This window comes from Gymnodraco acuticeps, unplaced genomic scaffold, assembly GCF_902827175.1.
Source record: "Gymnodraco acuticeps unplaced genomic scaffold, fGymAcu1.1, whole genome shotgun sequence".
Lineage (NCBI taxonomy): Eukaryota > Metazoa > Chordata > Actinopteri > Perciformes > Bathydraconidae > Gymnodraco > Gymnodraco acuticeps.
In genome coordinates, this window is record NW_022990125.1 from 2,992,864 (window position 1) to 3,015,048 (window position 22,185).

The 22,185-nt window shown below is 39.6% G+C and overlaps 1 protein-coding gene across 1 annotated transcript; it reads left to right on the forward strand.

Moving 5' to 3' along the window:
- Positions 1 to 3,832: 3,832 nt before the first annotated feature.
- Positions 3,833 to 20,436, forward strand: fgf5 (fibroblast growth factor 5). The gene is made up of 3 exons (XM_034216625.1): positions 3,833 to 4,561; positions 8,492 to 8,595; positions 18,345 to 20,436. The coding sequence occupies exons 1-3, from the start codon at positions 4,351 to 4,353 to the stop codon at positions 18,711 to 18,713; spliced, it is 684 nt and encodes a 227-aa protein (XP_034072516.1). The 5' UTR covers positions 3,833 to 4,350; the 3' UTR covers positions 18,714 to 20,436.
- The last annotated feature ends 1,749 nt before the right edge of the window (positions 20,437 to 22,185 follow it).

Consider the following 22,185-nt stretch of genomic DNA (forward strand, 5'->3'; position numbering starts at 1 on the left):
CAATCCGCTCAGCCAATCAGACATAGGAACCTTTTTCTCCCACGAAAGTCCCTGCTCTCTAGCAGGGACGGAAAAGGGGGTGAAAAGGTTCTCATGAACTAATTTTAGTTTCGGCTCTTTTTGGTGTGAACGCAACATTTCGTAACTATATCGGAACTAAAGTGGGAAAAGTACTGCGGTGTGAACGCGCCTAATGACACCAAGATGTTGTGTTTGAGATCTTGATAAGCCATTAGAACAGTAAAATACGTGTCTCCTGTTCACCAAAACATACCCATCTGTTATGGAAAAAGAAAGTATTCCAAAAGTATTCTGAATACGTAACTAACTGCATTCTGATTACTTTCAGAGCATGTATTCAGTAGTCAGTAACTGAATACATTTACAAAGTAACCCTCCTAACCCTGCCTAGAAGTGATCCTTCGTTAGCGTGAAGAGTCTGCTAAGCTTTATGCGGTCCGCAGTACCTGAGCGTGCTCCACTAGCATTGTGGACTATATAAAAATCGCTGGCCCGCGATAGTGTCTATTGGATACATTTTAGCCCTTGGACAAATGTAGTTGGTGATCCCTGATCTAGAGAATTCGAACGGCACTTGTCATGGCTGCCACTGAGGGACTTCCGAGTCATTTCACTCCGTTAGGAAGGTTCCTAAGCTAAATGGACTATTCGACCGCAACTGTTGCCCTGTTTAAATTCACAGGAGGTACGAGGAGTTTTTTTGTCTATTACACAGAAAAACTGATGATCCTGTCAAAAAAAGTAGCCAAAAAAACATTATTTTTCCAGTAACACAGATGAAAACTCTTAGTTTAATCCTTTTTTTTGGTACGTTCAGAAATCTTATTAGATCACACATGGATCACCAAAATGTTTTTCACTATTTCACTCACGGCTTCCCTCGTTAAGGAACTTCCACATCAGGGTTACGGTAACATGCCCGTCAACCAAGAAGCCAAGGTGTGAGGCAGATTGCGGTCATAGTTAACAAGAACCCAACTCTGATTGTGGTTAGGAAATGAGAAACACATATTGGTGTTCCGTGTTAAAGGTCCCCTATTATACTGTTTTTCATGAATATATTATAGGTCTCAGATAAAATATGTCTCTGAAGTGTTTGGCTCGAAACACCAAACAGATCATTGCAGAATCCCATAAACCCCTCTGTTTCAGTGCTGATTCCCTGCCTGTTACGTTGTTTAGATGAAAATAAGGAGCCCCTCCCCACGCCCCTCTGAGAGATATTTGGTTAAAAAGAACACAATGGTGCTCTAGGGGGAGATTCAGGTGATGAGAGAGCCAATCTTTTTTCCTGAAACTTTCAGAATGTCTTTACACAGAGGGGACACATACTTATGTATAAAATACATGAAAAAGTGTATTTTGCATAATAGGTGACCTTTAAAGTCCGACACTACGACAGCGTATCTTTCTCTGCATAACATCTGATCTTTCCTATACACTCATGAGCACGAACCCTATCACAGATATCCTCACGTGAACCTTCTCGGAACACTGCTGGCACCCATAGATGTTTCATAGTTTTCATTTCTGACAAATACTTCCTTTCTCCATTTATCACATAAAGGTATTACTTTTTTGAAAGCCTTTTTTTTATTAGAGTCTTGAGAGTTCTGCTAAGGTGAATGTATCAGCAAAAGTATGACACGCGTTTGAATCCACAGTGATCATCAAGACTTTTCTTCGTTCTTAGATTCTTTGGAAACCGTGAAGGCAGGTACCACAGAGGAATAAATGGTGATTTAGAGGGCGAAGTATCCCTTTAATCAGCACTGGACATCAGAAAAATACTGTCATTTTGTTGATGATTAAGGCCTTGGTCGGTACGATGCTCCCAAACAGTGGCCTCGACCCTCAGATTGATCACCGTCTCCGGGGCTCAACCGGCTGTCTGCAGTTTGCTTAGACTAAAAAGCTGCTAAAAGCCGGGATCAATGGGGTGGGAGAATCAATCAGGATCATCCGTGTTTATATGACTCAGGAGGATTACCTCACTGTTACTGAAATGGCCTCGCAGGACTGACTGGCCATTAGAACAGTGGGACTAAACACTGCCCTGCTGTTTACATAAAAGGTAATGTGGGCCCGGCCCTGGCTCCGTTTGCCGGAGACAATTAGGCCCCGACACAGGCCGTAATCCACCGCCGGGCGCGAGGTAATCAAATTCAAACATAGCTGGGCCCCCAAAAACAATGAGGGACGGGATTAAAGCAAATGCATGTGAAGATAGAACAAATTAATAAGCTTAACACTGAACATGTGCTACAGGGGCCGAGTACACAGCATCAGATGGTCTATGGTTCGTCAGAAAGTATAACTGTAAAGTGAAACACTGCATGTACTGTAAGGTAGGCGTCTTTTATTTGGAGAACTTAAAAACTCAGATTAAGTGCCATCACTGTTTTTCTGGAGGCAAATGCCAGCTCACAGTATAAAAAAAAGCAATGCCGTAATCAATCTGAGAAATGGGGGAATCAGAAGTCCTGATGCATCTACAGCTAATTTAAGGTTGCAGTCAAATAACTTATACAAATCCAGTGAGTGTCCTCAAAAGCTGGTATTTGTAAGTGCACATTCCATCTTCACGTTAAGGGTTCAGCGTGCTTGAAACGGTTGGATCATTTCCTAAGACAAAAACCCTTTACAATGGCCAATCTTAAGGATGGGATGAATATAAGTTTCCATAAAGACGGATGAAAGATACATACAAGTATGTTTTAATTGTCAACTGACATTTAGACTTTAGGAAAAGCTCAGGTGATGATAGTAACATAAACATTTGCTTTGTTTTATTAGTCACCCAGTGAACCAGCATGAACCGTAAGAGGACATTGTATGTATTTTCACCTGTGCTTTTTCTTTTGTGAAGAAAATGTCATATGTGATTTTGTTTCAGACAACTTCAAGGCAGAAGCAATGTTAGTAACCAAACATTAATATGTTTTTTTATAGATAAACTGGAATAAACATTAAAAGCTTGATAAGTCGTCTACTTTAAAATTATTTATTTTCAAACTAACTGATTTATTAACTAAATTGAATTGCATTGTTGATAATCAAGCTGTATGGCAGACCACCCGGCACCCTATTTGGCCCACATGCCTTACAATGTGTCCCTCTGCTTTAGAGCACTCAACGTTCTGACCAGCAGGACTTTGGGTTGTTTCTCTTGGCTTTATATATGACACTCAGAAGGCTCTGACTGAATGATCAATGTTTTTTGCCCAATTCTGAACAACATGCAATAAATCATCAGCAAGCTCAAACCCTATGTTGCCTTGCTGCTCTGAAAGAATCTCATCAAATAATTTGTAATATAACTTTACCCTTGGTTTAAAACAGGGAAGATTTATGATATGTTGTCTCAGTAAGTTAACCCTTTTGAGGATTTAAAAAAACAAAATATCTGTAGTTATTCATGTGAATATTAAAATGTTTAGTGACATTAATCGCTGGAGACACTTGACTTAGGTAACATTCTTATGTGGGGAATTCAATGTTTTGCTTGAGGACAGGCTTCTGTTTCTTGGACACAAATTAAAAAATAGTTTTCATTATAAATGTTTATTCAGAGAGGATAACTCATTCGGTAAAATCTCTAAAAAGAGAAAAAGGGTTAGTTAGTTAGTTTTTTTTTCTCCAATAGTCCACAGTTTGATTAATACAATGTCTCCTGTGCACTGCTCAGAATACACCAGGATGCTTGACAGGCACTTCTCCTGTAAGCATGTGGACGTATCATATGATAAGGTGGACTAAAGCCTATAAATACGGCTGTGTGTGTCCCGGTGAGGCAGTGCTTAAACTCTGCTGCACCACCTGATGATCCCTGCAGCCTGAAGCCCACCGTCCTGCCTTCAACGTCCTTATGTCGGTAAAACTCTTCTTCTATGGAAATAAAGTGCCATTTTATCAAAGTTTATTTATGTATGACATAATCTCACCCTCGATCTATTAAAAAACGATGTCTCCCTGTGCGTAAAATGCCGCGCTCAGTGCGTCCTGGCGCGGACGATTCCTTGGAAAATGTGCGGTGTCAGTCGCGTTTCCTTCACGCCCCGCTGCTGTGGATCGGTGCTGAGCAGGAGTGGCATCTCGGCGACAAAATCCGAATGAAAGAGCGTCCTTTAGAGCTCAGGCATGCATCGAGTAGTGAGATCATTGGCGTTATAAATATCCCGGTGCCAGCAGAACAACTCCAGCTCCTGCAGCCGGGGTAATGCTCAGGAGCGCTGCACGCGTGTGTGCGCACGGTTTGCGGTGCCCAGACCTCAGGAGCGACACCAAAAATGCTCGGAGTGGCATAGCGAGTGTCTCCTGTTTGGAAGAATGAATGTTCCTCTTTACCTTCTGACCGTCGCCCACTTGATTTGCGCCGCCGCCGGAGCAGAGCACGTCTCTTTGGAGCGCCAACTTCTGGAGGAGGGGATCAGTTCGGGACGCAGGACTTGCAGGCTCTACTGTAGGGTTGGCATCGGCTTCCATCTCCAGATTCATCCCGACGGCAGAGTCAACGGCAGCCATGAGCCCAACCAGCTGAGTAAGTCACTCCAGTTTCTCCACGGTGCACAAAAACAACTGAACTACTAAATTATAAAACGTCTGACGCGCAGATGAGCCCTGTGCGTCCCGCTGAGAATGCGCACTAGGATTTTCATTCCCTCATCCGCTCGGAATGATTCCATGAGTTTTTATTTATTTTAGATATCATGACTGGAGGTTGTTACAATAGTGATTTACACAGGAAGAGTGTAAGGTCCGCGCACCTAAACTTAGGCTGCCTGACCCTGTGAAATATCTGAGCAGCGAGCTTCTGGTTGACAAGCTTTGTTTGTGTCTCTCTGGGATGTTGGCAGGTAGACTATTTGTGGAAGTAACAGGTGCAGCAGGGAGGATGTGTTGGATTGCCGACTGCCATCACAACAATGTTACTCCAGATACACTGCAAAAAACATTGACTGTAAAACAAATTATCTTTTATTATTATTATCATTACTATCATTATTATCATTATTATTATTAATGTCTTACTTAATCCTCAAACTGTTTGCCATCAAACACTTGTAAACAATGTTTTTTTGCTTATGGTGCAAATTCAATAATTATACTTTTTTCAATGACACAATGAGGAATTATTTGTCTTGAAGTTAACATTTTAATGATTTTTCGAATATTTTATCTAGCTGATTTGAAGGAAATAAGGTTTTTGAGGTAAAAAACAACAACATTGAAATAGGCTACAGTGTAAATAATAGCAAATGATAGTGCCCAGTGTCTCTGCGTGTCCAGTTATTCAAGCGCCATACTGGATTTTTGAGGCTCATACAACTATTACTAATGGGAAGTTTGACAATATGGCACGCTTTTCTGCACATGATCTCACATGAGCAATATAATGTATTTGCACAGATTTATCGGTCAATTGATATACTTCCAGTAAAAAAGTAATTTAAAACATGGGTGTGAAGCAAAATAAACTCCTTTCTTAAAGCCAGTGACAAAAACTTAAAATAAGGCAGATTATTTCAAAATATGTTTATGATGACATTTTAATCATTATCGCTTCGGATATTAACATGAGTTGGGACTGAAAACACTTTTTGAAAGTCAAAGTCAGCTGCTTTCAAATGCCAAAGGTTCAATTTTGCTGTGTGAGAATCTAATGGCCAGAAGTATATAAAGTCATAAATCTTTTTTTTTTTTTTTTTTACTGCACCATCAGACCCCTCGTCGCTCCTCCAAACAGCCGAAGCTCACCGTGAAAGTGCACTTGTGCCTCCATTTCATGGTCCCCTTTAGAAGAGTTGTCAGGTTACATAGATTTCAACACGACAGCCATGTGGCTTTGAATCCTTCCTGACAGCACCAGAGACGAGCAGCAGACTGGGCGTCTTGCTCAAAGTAATACAAGATTCAGTTACTGCAGAGAAAAAAACGTCTAGGACAACAAGTATGTTCTTTTATTATGACTTTCGTTCTGGGATACTTGACTGATCTTGATGCTGTATATACTATTCCGTTAATGATGTGGATGTAAGATGTGTTAGTGAATTTCTTTGTTATCCTGACCTGCATGCAGTGATGGTCGCCGAGATCATCAAATGTTTAAGTTAAGCCCCGAGCCTGTTTTTCAGGTCTCAGGCTCAAAAATGACATTCCCAGAACAAATGACCTTTGACCCTTCTAAAAGGGTTACATTAATAATCTTTTTCTCTCAAAGCAAGGTTACACCTGTGAGTTGGATGTAGAAGTGTCAGAATCAATATAGATGTTTTAATTTTAAAGTAAATTCAGATTGAACACAGTAAACAAATGTAAATGATTGTGTCCGTCCAAAAATTTTTTTACTTATAGTGAAAACCACCCTTGAATGATGGGATGGTAGACTAAAAGCTTTAGGAATCCAAACTACAACATATAATAAGTACCCTGTATAAAATTGATGCAAAACAAGTTAAATTTGACCTTTTTAGAGAGATTTAGCAAAAAAAACATTTCTGGGGTCATTTGGGTGGATTTGACCTATCTCTGGCCCCCCTTGCTCAATTTTGCTGATTGACATCTCTTTCTAACCGTTAAGAGCCAATGGAATCGAGGGGAACTCCCACATACTCCTTATTTGGTCATGTGTGTGTGTGAGACTGACGCATAGCCAAAACCGGAAGCTGTGATAACTCTGGTGGCTACCATTAGCAGCTAACTTTTACTCTCCGATCTTTCATAAAAATGGAATTATGAATTATAAATAATTTTTTCAAATCCACAGAAACATTATCAACCTATGGATTAACCGATTCAGCCGCGTTTTTTCTCGTTTGAATGCCATTGAACAAGTCTTTTGATCAGATTGACAGCTAAGGTGAGACGATCTCCCGTAAAAGCTACGTAAAGGTACGTGTTGTGATGTCTGTGTTTGCTTCCCCTGTCGCGAGTTCGGATCACTCAGTGATGATACTATACCTAAATAATCTGTGGAACCTCAGCTTTAATCGGATATCTTGTATGTGCAGCTACGATAAGTAATAAGGGTATCTTTTATCTTGAGTTCTGTGCCAAAGTGCGTTAGCATTTTTCGCTCAGGGGTCATTTAGATGCTTCTTATGACACTTGTGTTTTGTTTTGGTATAAAATGGTTTGTATCGTCAGAAAGAAAAAAAAAGCCCCCGCCGAGGGTGGCTTTGGGGCTTAACAGTTAATAAGACCCACTGGTTTGCATTTCCAAGAAAGACTGTAACATCACAAAAGTGTTGTTTTTATACATTTTAGAAAAACAGCCATAAGAAACAGATTGTTTTGTAATGAACACATGTTAAAAAATGTTTATTCTGATTCTTCTCACCACACAATGTCTGCTTTAGGCAACTAAAAATCCCTTTTAAGGAAACATTCTATCAAGGCAATGGGTTAAGTTAAGTTTGTGAAAGGCAAATGTTTTATTTTCTTTGCAATACACACTACAAACTCCGACATAATATTTTTTTGGCAGCAAATGTCGCCATTAAACATAGATGGACGTTCAAATGATCTGACTTAATTTTGAAGGTGAAGTAGTTTTGGGAAATGTAGCTGGACTTTGAGCCACTGAACAGTTTTTCTAGAGCGTTAGCGATAGCAGTCACCTAGGGAGAGGGTCTCACTTGTACGTTGTGTACATCGTACCCACTAACCCTTCTGTGGCTCAAACTGCTGATCCTGCCTCTGTGAACTCTAGACCGCTACTGTTAGTATGAAAAGTAGTGTCATGTGAACCACTGACCGGTTTGTGCTTTCACACAACATTAAAGAAACACTTCACCCACAAAATGACCATTTGTATATCAATCACTGTTACCTTGAATTCTTAAAGTAAGGAGTGGAGCGCCCAGCAAGCACAAGACTGTTTATGTGGAAGTGTATTAAACAGTGACCAATATTATGTGAAATATAATGCTAGGTTCAATTTTGTATTTTGTGCCTCTACTGTCTGTGACATGTTTACATGCTTTAGGGTAAAGAAAGTGCTTTATTTTTACTGTCTGTTCTGCAGCACCTTTTTTGTGGAAAGTGACAAGAGGAGTATCCATGTTCCCAGGGGTCCTTTGTTCTTCACCTATATATTCTTGTAAAATGATAGAATAAAGAAACCTTTAACATGTTTTATGTTCTCAATGTACATTTGAAAGCAGCCAATTACAGCCTATAGCCTACTGTTGTTATATAAACGTAATCCCTCCAATTGCAATCGAGGCAGTTTTATTGACGATAGACATTGATATCTCCAGAGTGGCTGAACAGATTTGTACCATTGAATCGGCAATTGAAATCTCCCTTAAATTGTTTGCAATTTAAACTGTGAATATAGCCCTTTTCAATGTCTCACAAAAGAACATAGAACCCCGGGAACATAAGAGACTTTGAATATAGGGATGACCCCTGTAAAAATACACTCTGTCACCCATCAATCATCAGAGCATGTTGTTTGTCCTCCCAGGTGTCCTGGAGCTCTTTGCGGTTTCTCAGGGGGTCATCTGCATCAAAGGGGTCTACAGTAACAGATTCCTGGCCATGAATAAAAGAGGAAGGCTCTACGCCACTGTAAGTATCCCACACGCTTCTGTTTGTCACCCTGAACTCCAAAACTCACCCCCAGGGCTCGCATACTGCTGACTGTGCAGGGTCAATAATTGACACGTTATTCTTTAGTGACACTAATTTGTTCTAAACAAGAGTCGATTGCAATGTTGGTGTCCAGTCATATTGGTTTTTAAATTGTTAACGTGATACCATCTTGCTAAATGTATTGCTGAAGATTCATTGACAAATTGATTGTTTGGCCATTTGAGGACTCATCTTTAGACATACTACCAACTTTTTAAAGTTATTGATGTTAGTTAGCAAACGCTTGCCTTTTTCCACATCTGGAAGACACAAAACAACATCACATGTTTTTTTAGTAGTCTTTTTGAATAAAAGTGACAGCAGTGTTTTAATTTCACTTAGAACATTTACCCAAGTACTGTAGCCTACTTGTATCTACTTAAATAAACTATAAGAGTTGCTTCTACTGTATACTTCTGCTTCACTTTTTAAAGAGGAAATATTATGCACATTTTCAGTTTTTGTATTTTGTGTCTCTACTGTGACTGTAATGTTTACATGCTTTAATGTTCAAAAAGCTCTTTATTTTTCTCATACTTCCTGTGCTGCAGCACCTCTTTTCACCCTCTGTCTGAAACCAGATCCCAGTCTGTTAGCTGGCCGGCTCTGTTGTGATTGGTCAACCGCTTGTGATTGGTCCTGCCCCTTAGTACAATGCGTAGAAGCGCTAGCCAATAGAAGTGCAAGTGTGACGTAGTGAAGTCACTACATAAGTAAACAAAGGAGTCCAATCGAGACTTTTCAGGCAGGGGGGGGGGGAGTGTGTGGGAGAGAAACTCCCTCCCAGGATGTTGGGATTTTGGCTTTTGCATTTTACATCCAAAAAAACCCATAAAGTTTATTGGGCCACTTTTACGAGAGAACTGAATTGAACTTTGGAGTAACTATATGCTGTAAAACCAAAACTAAGGACATAAAAGCGGCTAAAACGCTCCATAGAACTATGCTAGATTACATTTATAATACCAATTAATTGTGAATATAAAAATGTTGATGATTAGTTCCCATCGCTGGACTGTCATTTTAGAAATGGATGATTATGTCTGACCATGAAGTCATTCACTGTGTTTCACAATAGGGAAAGTGAGAGGGTAATCGTGTCAAGCCCTCAGACAAGCAAACTTTGGCAATTCCAATCCACCCCTTACCCTACCCCTACACACTACCCCTCCGTTTACACATTCGCGCGGAGGGTCTGCCACATTAAGTGCTGTTCCAAACCAATGAGTGTGGAGGGGGAGTGGGTTATCAAGCCCTCAAACAGCGAGTCTGCATCAGTGCTGACTTCACCTGCTGCCCTGAATGACCGGACTCAATGCTGTGTGTGCCCGTCAGGAAACAAGCTGTTTACAAACAGTTCCTGCAAACATTCACTGATAAATTGCGATGTTAACAACCTCATGATAACCTCATATTTTTTTAACTTAGGATCATACGTGTGTTTAGTCATACCTATGCATTTTTATTATAAAGTTGTTTATATTTACAGTCTGTTGCAAAAACTAAGAAGCGTATAAACATCAGGTTTAAAACTAGAAGAGCTTTAGAAAAAAGTAACACAATTAAAGATGTTTGGAGTTTTATTTGAGTTATTAGTTTTATTTTTTGGCCAAGAGATGCTGATTTGAAACCGTTGTTACATACAGTTACGGCATTTCCGGTTTCTGCCGGAGAGAGGGGAGTTCGTCCCAAAGCTTGCCGCTGTATTTACTCCCTCCAACTGACAGGAGGGAGCCTCGTTGAGCTGCGAGTGTCACTCCGCCTCGGAGTGGGTAGGGTGCGATTTGGAATTGGGCCTTTGTTTGAAGTATACTGACGAAATTACTCAGTAATACATGTTGATCCCAAAGATAAAGAACACATTTCCTTGCTCATATTGTTTGCTTCTGATTTTGATGAACAATTCTTTTGTTTTGAGCACACACCCTGCCAGTGTCCATACCTACGGGACCAGAATTTAATTGAGCCTTGAACTGTGAATCTTCTTCTCATTTGCAGCTCTCTCTGATGCAGCACAGCTAATTTTGGACTCATATACATGGGTTTATTTCTCCATCAAAACCTTGCAACTATATTTGCCTTATATATTAGTTTGTGCAGCTTTTCATCAATGCCGCATAGCAAAATCCCCAAATCTGACATTACCATGTCATGGCATACTGCTGTAATCTTTAGCCCCAGTTTCTCAGACTTTGAAATCCCCCCAAACACACAGTAAACCCAAATCTGCCCACAGCAGCTTGGCCTCTCTGCCGTAAGAAGGGGCGATCGGAGGGCCAGCAGCAGCCGGCCGCACCGACCAGTCATCCACGATGAGCCTTGGCAGGAGTATAGATAGAAGCGGCTCCCTATTAGCATGTGTTAATGGGAAGAGCAGATTAAGTCCTGTCTGGGACGGCTGATAATATACAGAGGAGTGAGTCACAAAGTGAAGATCAATATGTCGAGTAAACAATCAGCCAGGCAGGCAACAATCGAAAAGGCCGAGCGTCTGAGAGCTGCTGTGGCTGTGCATGCTGAGCAACAGCGATTTATGCCCCCTCAGCTCCTGGTATTGTTTCTTGAAACCCTGTCAGCGGGGAGTGATGTGGCGTCTTTCCTCCAAGTGCATTCTCAGCCTCATCGTTCTGGAAATGAACTAATGCGACTTTGTTCTGTCAACCAGCATGATCAGTTGTTATTCCAGCTTATAAATGGTGATAATTACAAACTCTCTCAGGGTCAAAACACATCCCAAACAAGATTAAAACATGAAAAAATTACAGTCATGGATAATCAGAGAACCTAATGCAATGTCCAATGGCAAAAATCTGCATCTACTCCTTCTAGACTGAAAGGTCAATAGGCCTACGTTGTTATTTATGGCTGTTTTTATTGTATCTGCTTGGCTTTATCAGGCTGAACAGTTGACACTGTTAGAAGAAGGGTTGGCTGTTGGCAGGTTCCATAATTTGCCTTTACATATTTTGTCGAGTCACAAGTCATATTTTCAAAACAGATCACACAGGCCTAAACTAAAAGTCAGTAACCAAAATGCCAAATATCAAAAATATTTCCATCAAACAATATGTTAAATTGAATATGTTGATTGTATCAAACACATTGTACCAGTAAATAAAAAAAACAGCTGTCAATATACACCAGGTCAACCTTAATTTGAACAATATGCCTGTGCCATTTGTTGTTACGCTAGCATTATGTTATCTACGTAAGCATTACATTAATTTACAGTAATTATGCAAGTAATTTCCATCAGCTGCATAGTTGTTTTCCTTTTGTAATAGTTGGAGATTCGTCATATATTTTTTGAATAAGATTTGAAAAATTTGGGAACTCAATAAAATCATGTAAACGAAGATGTTTGCTGTGGCTAGCTAAGCTAGCTAATACTAGGTTGCAGCTTCTAGCCTAGCTACCTAGCAGACCAATCTGTTGCAGGTCTATGCTACCACAATGTGTAGTCACAGTTCATTTCTGGGGAGGTGCGTGTCAGGCTACAGTGTAGAAGATTAAAGTCAGAAGTCTACTCAAGGGCATGTCAGCATGAAGGAATCTTGCTAGGCTGAATTAAAACCTACATTGTTTTTTGTGTTAACATATTTTTAGATTGAGAATGTAGTGATCTCATTGTCAGAGTTGCTAGATTCATATAACTGCTAAATGTATAGGTGGATAGGGTTTGCTTAAAATTCCATAAATGTAGGATAACTGTTTGGAAGTCTACCATAAAGTTTATCAAGAGACCTATTATGCCTTTTGGGGTTTCCCTTTCCTGTAGTGTGTTATATGGGTTTGTATGCATGTACATGGTTTAGACATCACTATGTAACACTCAGGCTTCTATTTCATTGAAATATTGGCTAGCACTCCAACAAAGTGTACATAATAGGCTAAGGGGCGGGACATCTTTAAGCGGTTGACCAATCACAACAGAGCCGGCCAGCTAACCAATCAGAGCAGACTGGGCTCTGGTTTAAGACAGAAGGTGAAAATAGGTGCTGCAGCACAGGCAGTATGAGAACAATAAAGCACTTTTTCCATTGAAACATATCACAGTAAAGGCAAAAAATACAAATATGAACTCTGAAAATGGGCATAATAGGGCCCCTTTAAGATGTTGTTGTTTTTGCTATTTAACATATGGCAGCCTCCACAGGCTGATTCCAGACTTTTGACATTTTTAAATCATCATAGACATTGTTTTAGGTGAAGTAAATGGAAGTTCACTTTAATCAAAGCTCCCAGCTTTACTACTTAGGCCTACTATAGATATCTAGCTCTCTGAGAGGCTAGATCTATGGCTTCAACCGATGCTGTCAGAGCTTATTTTTGCCTTCGGAGCAGCTCTGCCTCAGAAAAATATTTGTATAACTAAAACTCCAATCTGTGTCTATGCTGCACTGTGATTTAACTGCCTTGATGATTTGGGGTGGATGTAAACCTCTGGGGCCACAGACAGGCTTGGGCCTCATGTCAGGGTGTCAGGTGGCACCCTGAACCTTATCTTGTTGCATCGTCGGTCATATCTAATCATTTAGATGTTTTCACAGTGGCAATTTATTAGCTGTATAATAGGCGAGGGGACAGATGCACATTGCTCTGCACGACTTGCTCAGCATGCCATCACAAACATAATTTTTTGAGAGGTGAAAGGGTCAACTGCATTTGTTGAACAAACAGTGACAGAGTTATGGACAGAGAGATAGAGAGAGAGTAGAGAGAGATAAAAATGCACCCACTTCATTGTTGAATTTGTGTTTTATATGTTTCCTTTGCATTTATGATGTATTTCTGAAGACATATTTTATTTCTGATCGGGAAGTGTATCCATTGCCTAACAGTTCATTGAAATCCCAGTTTCTTAAATTAGTTATATCTGGTGTATTCTTTGTTTACCAATGACATTTTAGATTTTAAGTGGAATAATAATTAATTATTAATAATTAATAATAATAATAATAATTGGAAATACTCACTGTGAAATTAACCATTGATTTTTGCACAACACATTGTTTTGTTTGGTTTTCGTTGACCATATTTTTGAGGGAAAAGGGAAACCTCAGTTATTCTGCGTAACCAGCTATCACTAAGTAGCTGTTGTGATGCTAACTTTGTTATTTACTTAGTCTCTTGGAGGAAAAAACAACAGCGAATGCCTCAATGTACAACAAGCTAAGCCCACAAACCGGCTATGTTGAGCTCATACAGCAATTCCTGCTAGTTAGTGCTAATGTATAAAACACATATTAAATCACTTTATTTTTCACATGAAATCGTAATATTAAAATGTAAAACTAGTGAAGTTAAATCCTTTCAGCTGGTTACATTTCATTCAAAACCATACTCCTCGTCTTTTTTTCTTGCAAGAGCCTTATGATCTTTGGAATCATAATAGGAAGTTATAAAAACAGCACTGTGGTTGAATTGCGCTGTCCGGTTTTCGAGGACTCAACCAAACTATAGTGAAACAGGACATAATGAGTTCCTGATATCCTTTATAAACTGTTGAGGAACGGGTTGAGGAAATGTGTAACTTTCCACCTCTGTTCTAAGTACAGCTTACCCCGAGGATCATGGGAAAGGTCCCTTTAAAAGAGTGTGACCAATCCAGAAGGGCAAGTGCCAGGTTAAACAGCTGTACAAGCATTATGATTTTAACAATAAGATCTCTGGAATCTGTCCGTAGCCATTAAATCCTATGAAACACAGCAGGACCCAAAGCCTGGTATGCATGTGTGTGTGTGTGTGTGTGTGTGTGTGTGTGTGTGTGTGTGTGTGTGTGTGTGTGTGTGTGTGTGTGTGTGTGTGTGTGTGTGTGTGTGTGTGTGTGTGTGTGTGTTTGTAAGGGAGAGAGTACATTCATACATGCTCCAATGGATTTGTTTCCAGATGTGTAATTCCATGACTGGTACCAGAGCCGGTATGTATGTTGCTCAAATGTAGTGTTCTGTTAAATCATTGCAATCCACCCATAGCAATGACTCTGGAATTCTGTTCAATTTTTCGAATCATCTCTAAATAAAACAGCCAAAAGGTACACGTTGGTCACTTTGAATAACTTAAATGTTGATACACTTCTGCAGCGGCCGCAGCGCACTCTCTGGTGACTGGCATGTTTACCGAACGCTGTAATGGCATCATTTTCTGCTATGCTGCACTCTTCAGCAAAGCAGAACAGTTTGTTTTATTTCAGAATGGCAGGAGGTTATACAAGGAAGTCATACTGCATCAAGAAGCAGGCATCCCGGGTACATGTCAACGTTTCCCACCCAAGATATTTTTAGACATAAAATGGGAACATCCAATGAATATCTGCATTTCCATTTCTGAAATGTAGTATAGCAGAGTGTAAAGTGTTGTCTTTATATTTTTACCAAGCACATACAGTGAAAACCTCAGTGATCACTCTTGATCATTTTAAACAGATTTGTGTTATTAGCAAATGTGTTTCTTATTCTTTATTTCTTATGAATGTTACAATTATTAGAATGTTTGTATTACATGCATATAAAACAAATAATCAGCTATGGTATTTACCTAATTTTAAAGACTGTATCGAAATAAAATATACCGGTTTAAATGAATGATTAAGAAAAATACACCATGTATAATACAAAAATGTAGCTTATATAAAAATATAGCTTGGAGTTGGTTCCGGTGCATTTTGACATTTTTATCAAGTCTAAAAATAATGCGTTAATTAACTTCTGTTGACCAGTCAAATATCGGCATTCCACGTAAATAAGAAGTCAGAGAAGACATTGTTCAACCCCAGTCAGAAACAATGATGTTATGTCTTCAATTCCAATTCATTCTTAGAGCAATACCTTTTCAAAAACGTCTCCAGAAATATCAAAACTAGGTCTTTAGATCAATGTCATAAAAGCACTAGCTCGTCAGTCTTCATTTAGAAGTACTTCCTGAATGAAGTTAAGACACAGTCCCTAATGAGTTAAGACCAGAACAAAGAACGGTCTGCTGCTGTCAGTCAAAGCATCTCAGAGATAAGGAAAGTCATTTAGATGACTTTGAAACCCAGCCGCAGGATGAAAGACAAATGCTCGGAGCGGTGTCAGTTTGCAGCAGCTAACGCCATCAGATCACAATCAGAAGATATGTTAACAACACAGGGGCTGTTCAGTGAGAAGTGAGGTTGAGATCAAACTTCATTAGAAATACAATTTATTTTCTTTCTCCCTTTATTCTTGGTCATTCCATACAGCAACAGGTCGCACATCAGTCTTCCATTTCATTTTACAGTGTGTTGCAGTGTTCTTAATATAGTTCGCTATCGGTGTACATTTTTTAGATTTTTTGTTTAATATTTGATGTATGCACCATGACATCAAGTCAAGTCAAGTTCTGATTCTGATTCTTCTGATTCTTATTTGGATTTCCTTCTTGATCAGCTATTGTGTGAGAAAGCTGTTAGACATACTTACATTAAAGCTCACCTATTATGCTATATTTGAACAATATATTATAAGGCCATATCTATACAAAACATGTCTCTGAAGTGTTTTGCTCAAAATACCAAACAGATCACCCATTGTAGCCATGCCTCATACCCCTCTATTTCAGCCCTGTTACAAAAGTGCTGATTCTGAGTCCGGCCCTTTACAGTAAATGTTACCAAGCTGCTGCTGGCCACGCCCCTTTGGAGCTGCTGCTAGCCACGCCCCTTTGGAGAGCAGGCAAACAGTGAGCTATGTGAAGAGAAGGCTGTCTACCGGCAGAAACTCAGCTAAACGCTGCGGTGATTAAACGCCATATTATGTTCCAAACCCCATCAAGCATTAATTCTGAAACAGTATGGAGTTCCGGCTTCTTTACACATATTCTCTACAGCGTTAGCTCTGAGCAATGCTTGCTAATGTGAACACAGACAATCTTACATTACATTACATTACATTGCATTTAGCTGACGCTTTTATCCAAAGCGACTTACAATAAGTACATTCGACCAGGAAGACACAGCCTTAACGCCGTGCATTGTTTCTGATACAGCACATAGCTTGACATGTTCTTTCTTCAGTGTTTACCGCTAGAACAGTGCCATTATATGTATATATATATATAACAACTTTACTCTACAAGTCCCGTAGACATCCTGCTAAATACACTGACACACAGCTGCAGGAGGGGATCCAGCTAGCCGACTGTAAATGGGAGACGATAGGTTGGGACGTGGGAGGGACGTTGCCAAGAAATGACGCCAAGTCTGCAGAAAATCTTGATCAGCTCCGTTGAACCCCCGTTTTTAGAGATGTGGGTAAGGAGGAAAACAGAGAGGGAACATTTGTATTTTTCTGACACTTTGTGAGTCTCCTTTCACACCAGGGACACATATGTATGTATAAAAGAAATCAAAAAGTAAATTTTGCATAATAGGTGACCTTTAAATGAATTAAAAATAGAAAACCTGTTACAAAATGAAACAAAGTGTGTCTCATATGCAGATGCCCTAGTTCTACTGCAAATCGGAAAGGCTTTAGAGCACACAGTCCCTTACTTTTACACTATATCATCCTATCACCTGTTTTGAGGGATATGTTAAAGGGAAACAAATGACATACACTAAAGTAGACTGGCACTCGGAGAGCTCAGACCTTGGATGTTCCTATTTCCAGAGTCCCAGAGAAGTTGATGTATTCATTAAGTTAAAGTCATATGGAAACAACATGATGGAGCACATACATGTCCCTTTTAAAAAAGTTTCCAAATAATGTGTATCTGCCTATGATTCAGATCTACTCCAAAACTTCACTGTTGTTGCTTGCTCTAATCATTTATACCCTTCCACTAAGTTTCTTGAATATCGGTCCAGTAGTTTTTTGTAATCCTGCCTACAGACAAAACAGCAAGCACCTAGAACATTTCAATTTTCTCACAGTAGCAGCGAATGTGCATGAGTGTGTGTGCCATTTGTCAGATCAGTATTAACAAGGACATTAAATGTAATCAGTGGGGAGAATCTGGAAGGAGTCAGCTTCCAGATGCTTGTTGGTGTTGGCTTTTTTGTAAAGGGATAGGAGCCATTACTTTTTCTTACCCCAATTAAAAAACAATTATGAGGCAGCTTACAAGAGTAACTCAGGGTTAGCTGGTAGCACGCAAACAAAGATCCCATATGTTCTGCAGCTGAGCCCTGTTTACATGAGGACAGTTCCAGTATAATGAAGTCAGAACACGTGGAACAATAAAGAAACTTGCAGATTCAAAGGTTTTTTAATCATGTTGATTCAACATGATTTTATATATTAACAAAGTACCAATGGTACTGGTAAATGCAACGACTGCTACATCACTTAAAATGGCGGCAGTACTGATCGAGTTATGACTCTGTCTTTTAACCTCTTTCCTTCTCTTGCCCTGTTTTTTTTTCTTTAATGGGGACAATTTAGCCATCGTGAATCCACAGTTGTGTGCTCTCCACAAATATAAAAGTGAACATTCAAAAATTATTCCATGGTGCTTTCTGATGGAGAAAACTATTTGTTATCCAGAGCTGGGGTTACAAATGTATTGGACTTCTTGCTGCATATAGTCAGTCCCTTGAGTTGTCTGTTCTCCTAATCAGCGGATTGTTAGCAACAATTAACAACCGCTGGAATGTCCAGATTCACTAATCAGAATCGAGTGTTCAAAGCCGTGTAATAATACCTTATGTTGTCCTTCTTTTGCAGGAATGGTTCACTGATGACTGTAAGTTCAGGGAGCGATTCCAGGAGAACAGCTACAACACTTACGCCTCAGTAATCCACAGGAACCACAGGACTGGTCGTGACTGGTTTGTGGCGCTCAATAAGAGAGGGAAAGCTAAAATGGGCTCCAGTCCCCGGGTTAAATCCCAGCATGTCTCCACTCACTTCCTGCCCAGGGTCGACCTGCATGACAAGAGCGAGCGTGGCTTCACGATCACTGAGAGGAGCAAAGAGAGGAGGAAAACCCCACCGCCACTACCGCCCAAACCTCCACTGGCGAAGGCTGTCCTTCCAAGAACACCCACGAGACGTACGCAGGTCAAATACTGGCCGAAGTATCGGTTTGGATAGGTGTTATTGACTCAGTCTGGGGGACAAAAACTTCATAGACGTTGGACATATGTGAATCGCATCCCCCTAACTGACAATGTTCAATAATCGCATTCAAAACATTCCGGGTATCCATAAAGTGTGTGACAAACCTCAAAGGGCTGCCATGTAAAACACTGAGCTTTCCTTTGTTCAAGCTGTGATCATGGTTGGGGTTTCCACTTAAGTTGATGATGCGCTGTCTTGTTTTATGTTTTAGTATCATCGATCATCAATCATCCATGTCATGTCCTGCATCACTATGTCAGTCATATATTATTATGTGAGGGACTGCACAAAAATGTGTTTATGTACTTATTATAATCAACTCAACTCAGGGGACGGTCTAAAGAAGATATTGATGGGTTTTAAAAGAAAAACATGTTTGTGCAGTCCCTTAAGTGTGGAAATGATGCACTGAAGTACAATGAGACATGGATTTTGTAAAATGAAAGTTATGTTATGTTGTGTGTGAAGGCTCTTGTTTGACCATACTTATATTAGTACATTTTTATACTATATATAGTACAATTAATACAGCTGATATATTATACTTAAAACAAGATGAGAACTTCTAAACAAGTCCAGAGAAATAAGAGCACATAGATAAGATGTCGATTTTCGCTTTAAACACAGAAAAAGTATGAAAGTGAGACAGTGCTTCAAACATTTCTCCTGCCTAAACGCCCCCCCCCCCCCCCCACGCACCCCCCCACAGATTTGAGATAATCAACATGAAAATGAGGACTGGTTCACTGGAGACTCCTAGACAGCTGGGGGATAAAGGAGAACATTCTGTCCATCAAAACATCATTTTAGCAACCGGCTGTCCCCCTGAAAAATCCAGAGTCATGACCTCGCGGCATTCCCCCCAGGAGCAGCGTGCACCGCCGTCACCACAGGGATAAAGATGCCAAGAAAGAGCGGTCACTTGTTTTGGGGAAGGTTGGAGCAGTAGGTGTATCAGATGGCAAGCAGCCGTGGAAGGGCACTAGGGACATCTCTGGGGAGGAGAGCAAGACCCTAAACTATAAATTACAATGCTGTCTTTTTATTTAATTGTTTGGATTACGAGCTTGTGGTTATCTTTTTTAAGAAGCATTCTAAAAAACTCAAATGGACAATCTGTCACAATACTTTGATTATATTCCTCTGTCAGAACCTGTGTATTAACCTATGTGAAAAAGTACATTATGACACAATATATCTCAAAACCTAAAATATCTCTATTTTTCATATTAGGCCTGTAACAAGAAGAGTAAAAGTATAAAACATGTGTTTATAAACTTTCTATTTAAATTGCAATTATTAGAGCTTGGTTTAAAAAGAACGTTAGGGTAATGAACGTGGCTGATTTTATATCTTTGAACAGTATTCTATTAAAATGTTATATCCAAACGGTATTTAACAATGTCAAGACAAACCAAGCAAGCAGAAAGCACTCAGAGCTAGAATTCTACTACCTGTCCAGCTGTGGGTTTCATGTCTGGATCACACCATAATGTATATGTTCAAACTGTTACAGTTAAAAATATTATTTATTATAATATATCTGACTTTACTCTGTCGAACGTGCTAATAATCTGCCCATGTGTGCCGCCTGTTAAAAAATGATTTGCAGTGCCCATGATGTATCCAATGCACTGCTTTAGCTTGGCAAGCTAACTGTTAGAAATTAATTAAATAAAGCTAAATTGTAACTTTGGGTCTCAGGTTGGGTTCAGTACAGTGATTCACAGTTGCGCTGGGTCTTAAAGGTGCCCTTTGAGACTTTTGGGGATGTCCCTTTCCTGTAGTGTGTTATATAGTTTTTGTGGATGTAAATTGTCTGCAAAGGCTAAAATCCCCAAAGTTCACGCCACAGGAAGTTTCTCTCCCACACACTGCCTGAAACGCTTCCATTGTAGTTTACTTCCGTATCATGGTGCCACCCCGCACGCTTCTATTGGCTGGTGCTCCATCACACTGTACATCAGGCGGGATATCTCTAAGCAGTTGACCAATAACAGCAAAGCCGGTCAGCTAACCAATCATGTCAGACTGGGCTCTGGTTTCAGACAGAGGGGGAAAAGAGGTGCTGCAGCACAGGCAGTATGAGAAAATAAAGACCTTTGTGAACATTAAACATGTAACAGGTCACAGTAGAGGTACAAAATGACGATATAACATGTTAATAATCCTTAACACATTTGCCAAATAATATGCACAATGACGGATAATCATGGGACATGGAAACCAGTTAGGGGAAAATATGAAAATGGGAAAAAAACGAAACAATTCTACTTAAGCAACTGCTTCTATTTTAAGGTTAATACGCAGGTTAATACAGAGGAAAAGTATATACAATATATACAGTGGCCAAGTATTACGTGGTGTTTTTGTGTTTGTTGTGGCAAAGTAAAACACTCCTTGTTCTTCCTATAAACTGTTTTTTTTTATGATCTTTTGTGATGTTATCATGTTGTTTGGTTGTCATACACATCCTAAGGAAATATTTTTTCTACCACGTTTTTAAAATATTAAAAAAGTATGTATGAAATATATTTGTATGACTATTAAAGACAGTGCACATATCAGCTGATCTTTATATGTGTGTATGATGTTGTATTTGACTTGAATGTAACACACTTTTAGAATGCTAAATATGCTTACTTGTTATACAGATCATGCTTTGTGGTTTTTCTACGTTGGATGAGACACTACAGGTAGACATTATTTCACACACTGGTATATTTTTAGACTTTTGGGCTATTTCCATTTCATAAGATGTCTTCTTTTAGAATAGTGAAAAAAGAAAAACCTAAATACTAATTTAGGTGTTTTTTCCTCCCAAGTTTGTATTTTTGCGTCTGAAGATTTCTCCTTAATTCACGAAAAATGTGCATTACATAAATTATAATAACTAATAAGATCACTCATCTGCATATTTAAGTTTAACATTTTAGAAAACTCATATTATAAAAAAATGATTGCCTAAATGTAAGTAATCCATTGCTAGAGGTTTTATGGTGATATTTATTGCTTACCCTTAGGGGCCGTGTTATGCTTTTTAGGGGTTTCCTCTTCCTGTAGTGTGTTATAGGTTTCTGTGCATGTAAATGGTCTGTAAAATTCCTAAAGTGTTTCTCTCCCACAATCCCCCCTGCCTGAAACACCTCCATTGGACTCCTTTTTTTACCTTTGTTGTTCGCAAAGAACAGTAAAAGAAGAAGAGTCCAGGATGGCAGTGGCCGTCTAATAAAAGACAGGTGTGTGTGTGTGTGTGTGTGTGTGTGTGTGTGTGTGTGTGTGTGTGTGTGTGTGTGTGTGTGTGTGTGAAGCAATTGTGCTTACAAAACAGTTGGCTGATGTTATCCTCTGAGGTCATGACAGTTTTTACTTTAGTCTAAAAAAGGCCTGAGGGCTGATTACTCGCCCACATTAACATCTCGTGTCACTCTGTCAAGAAAAGAGA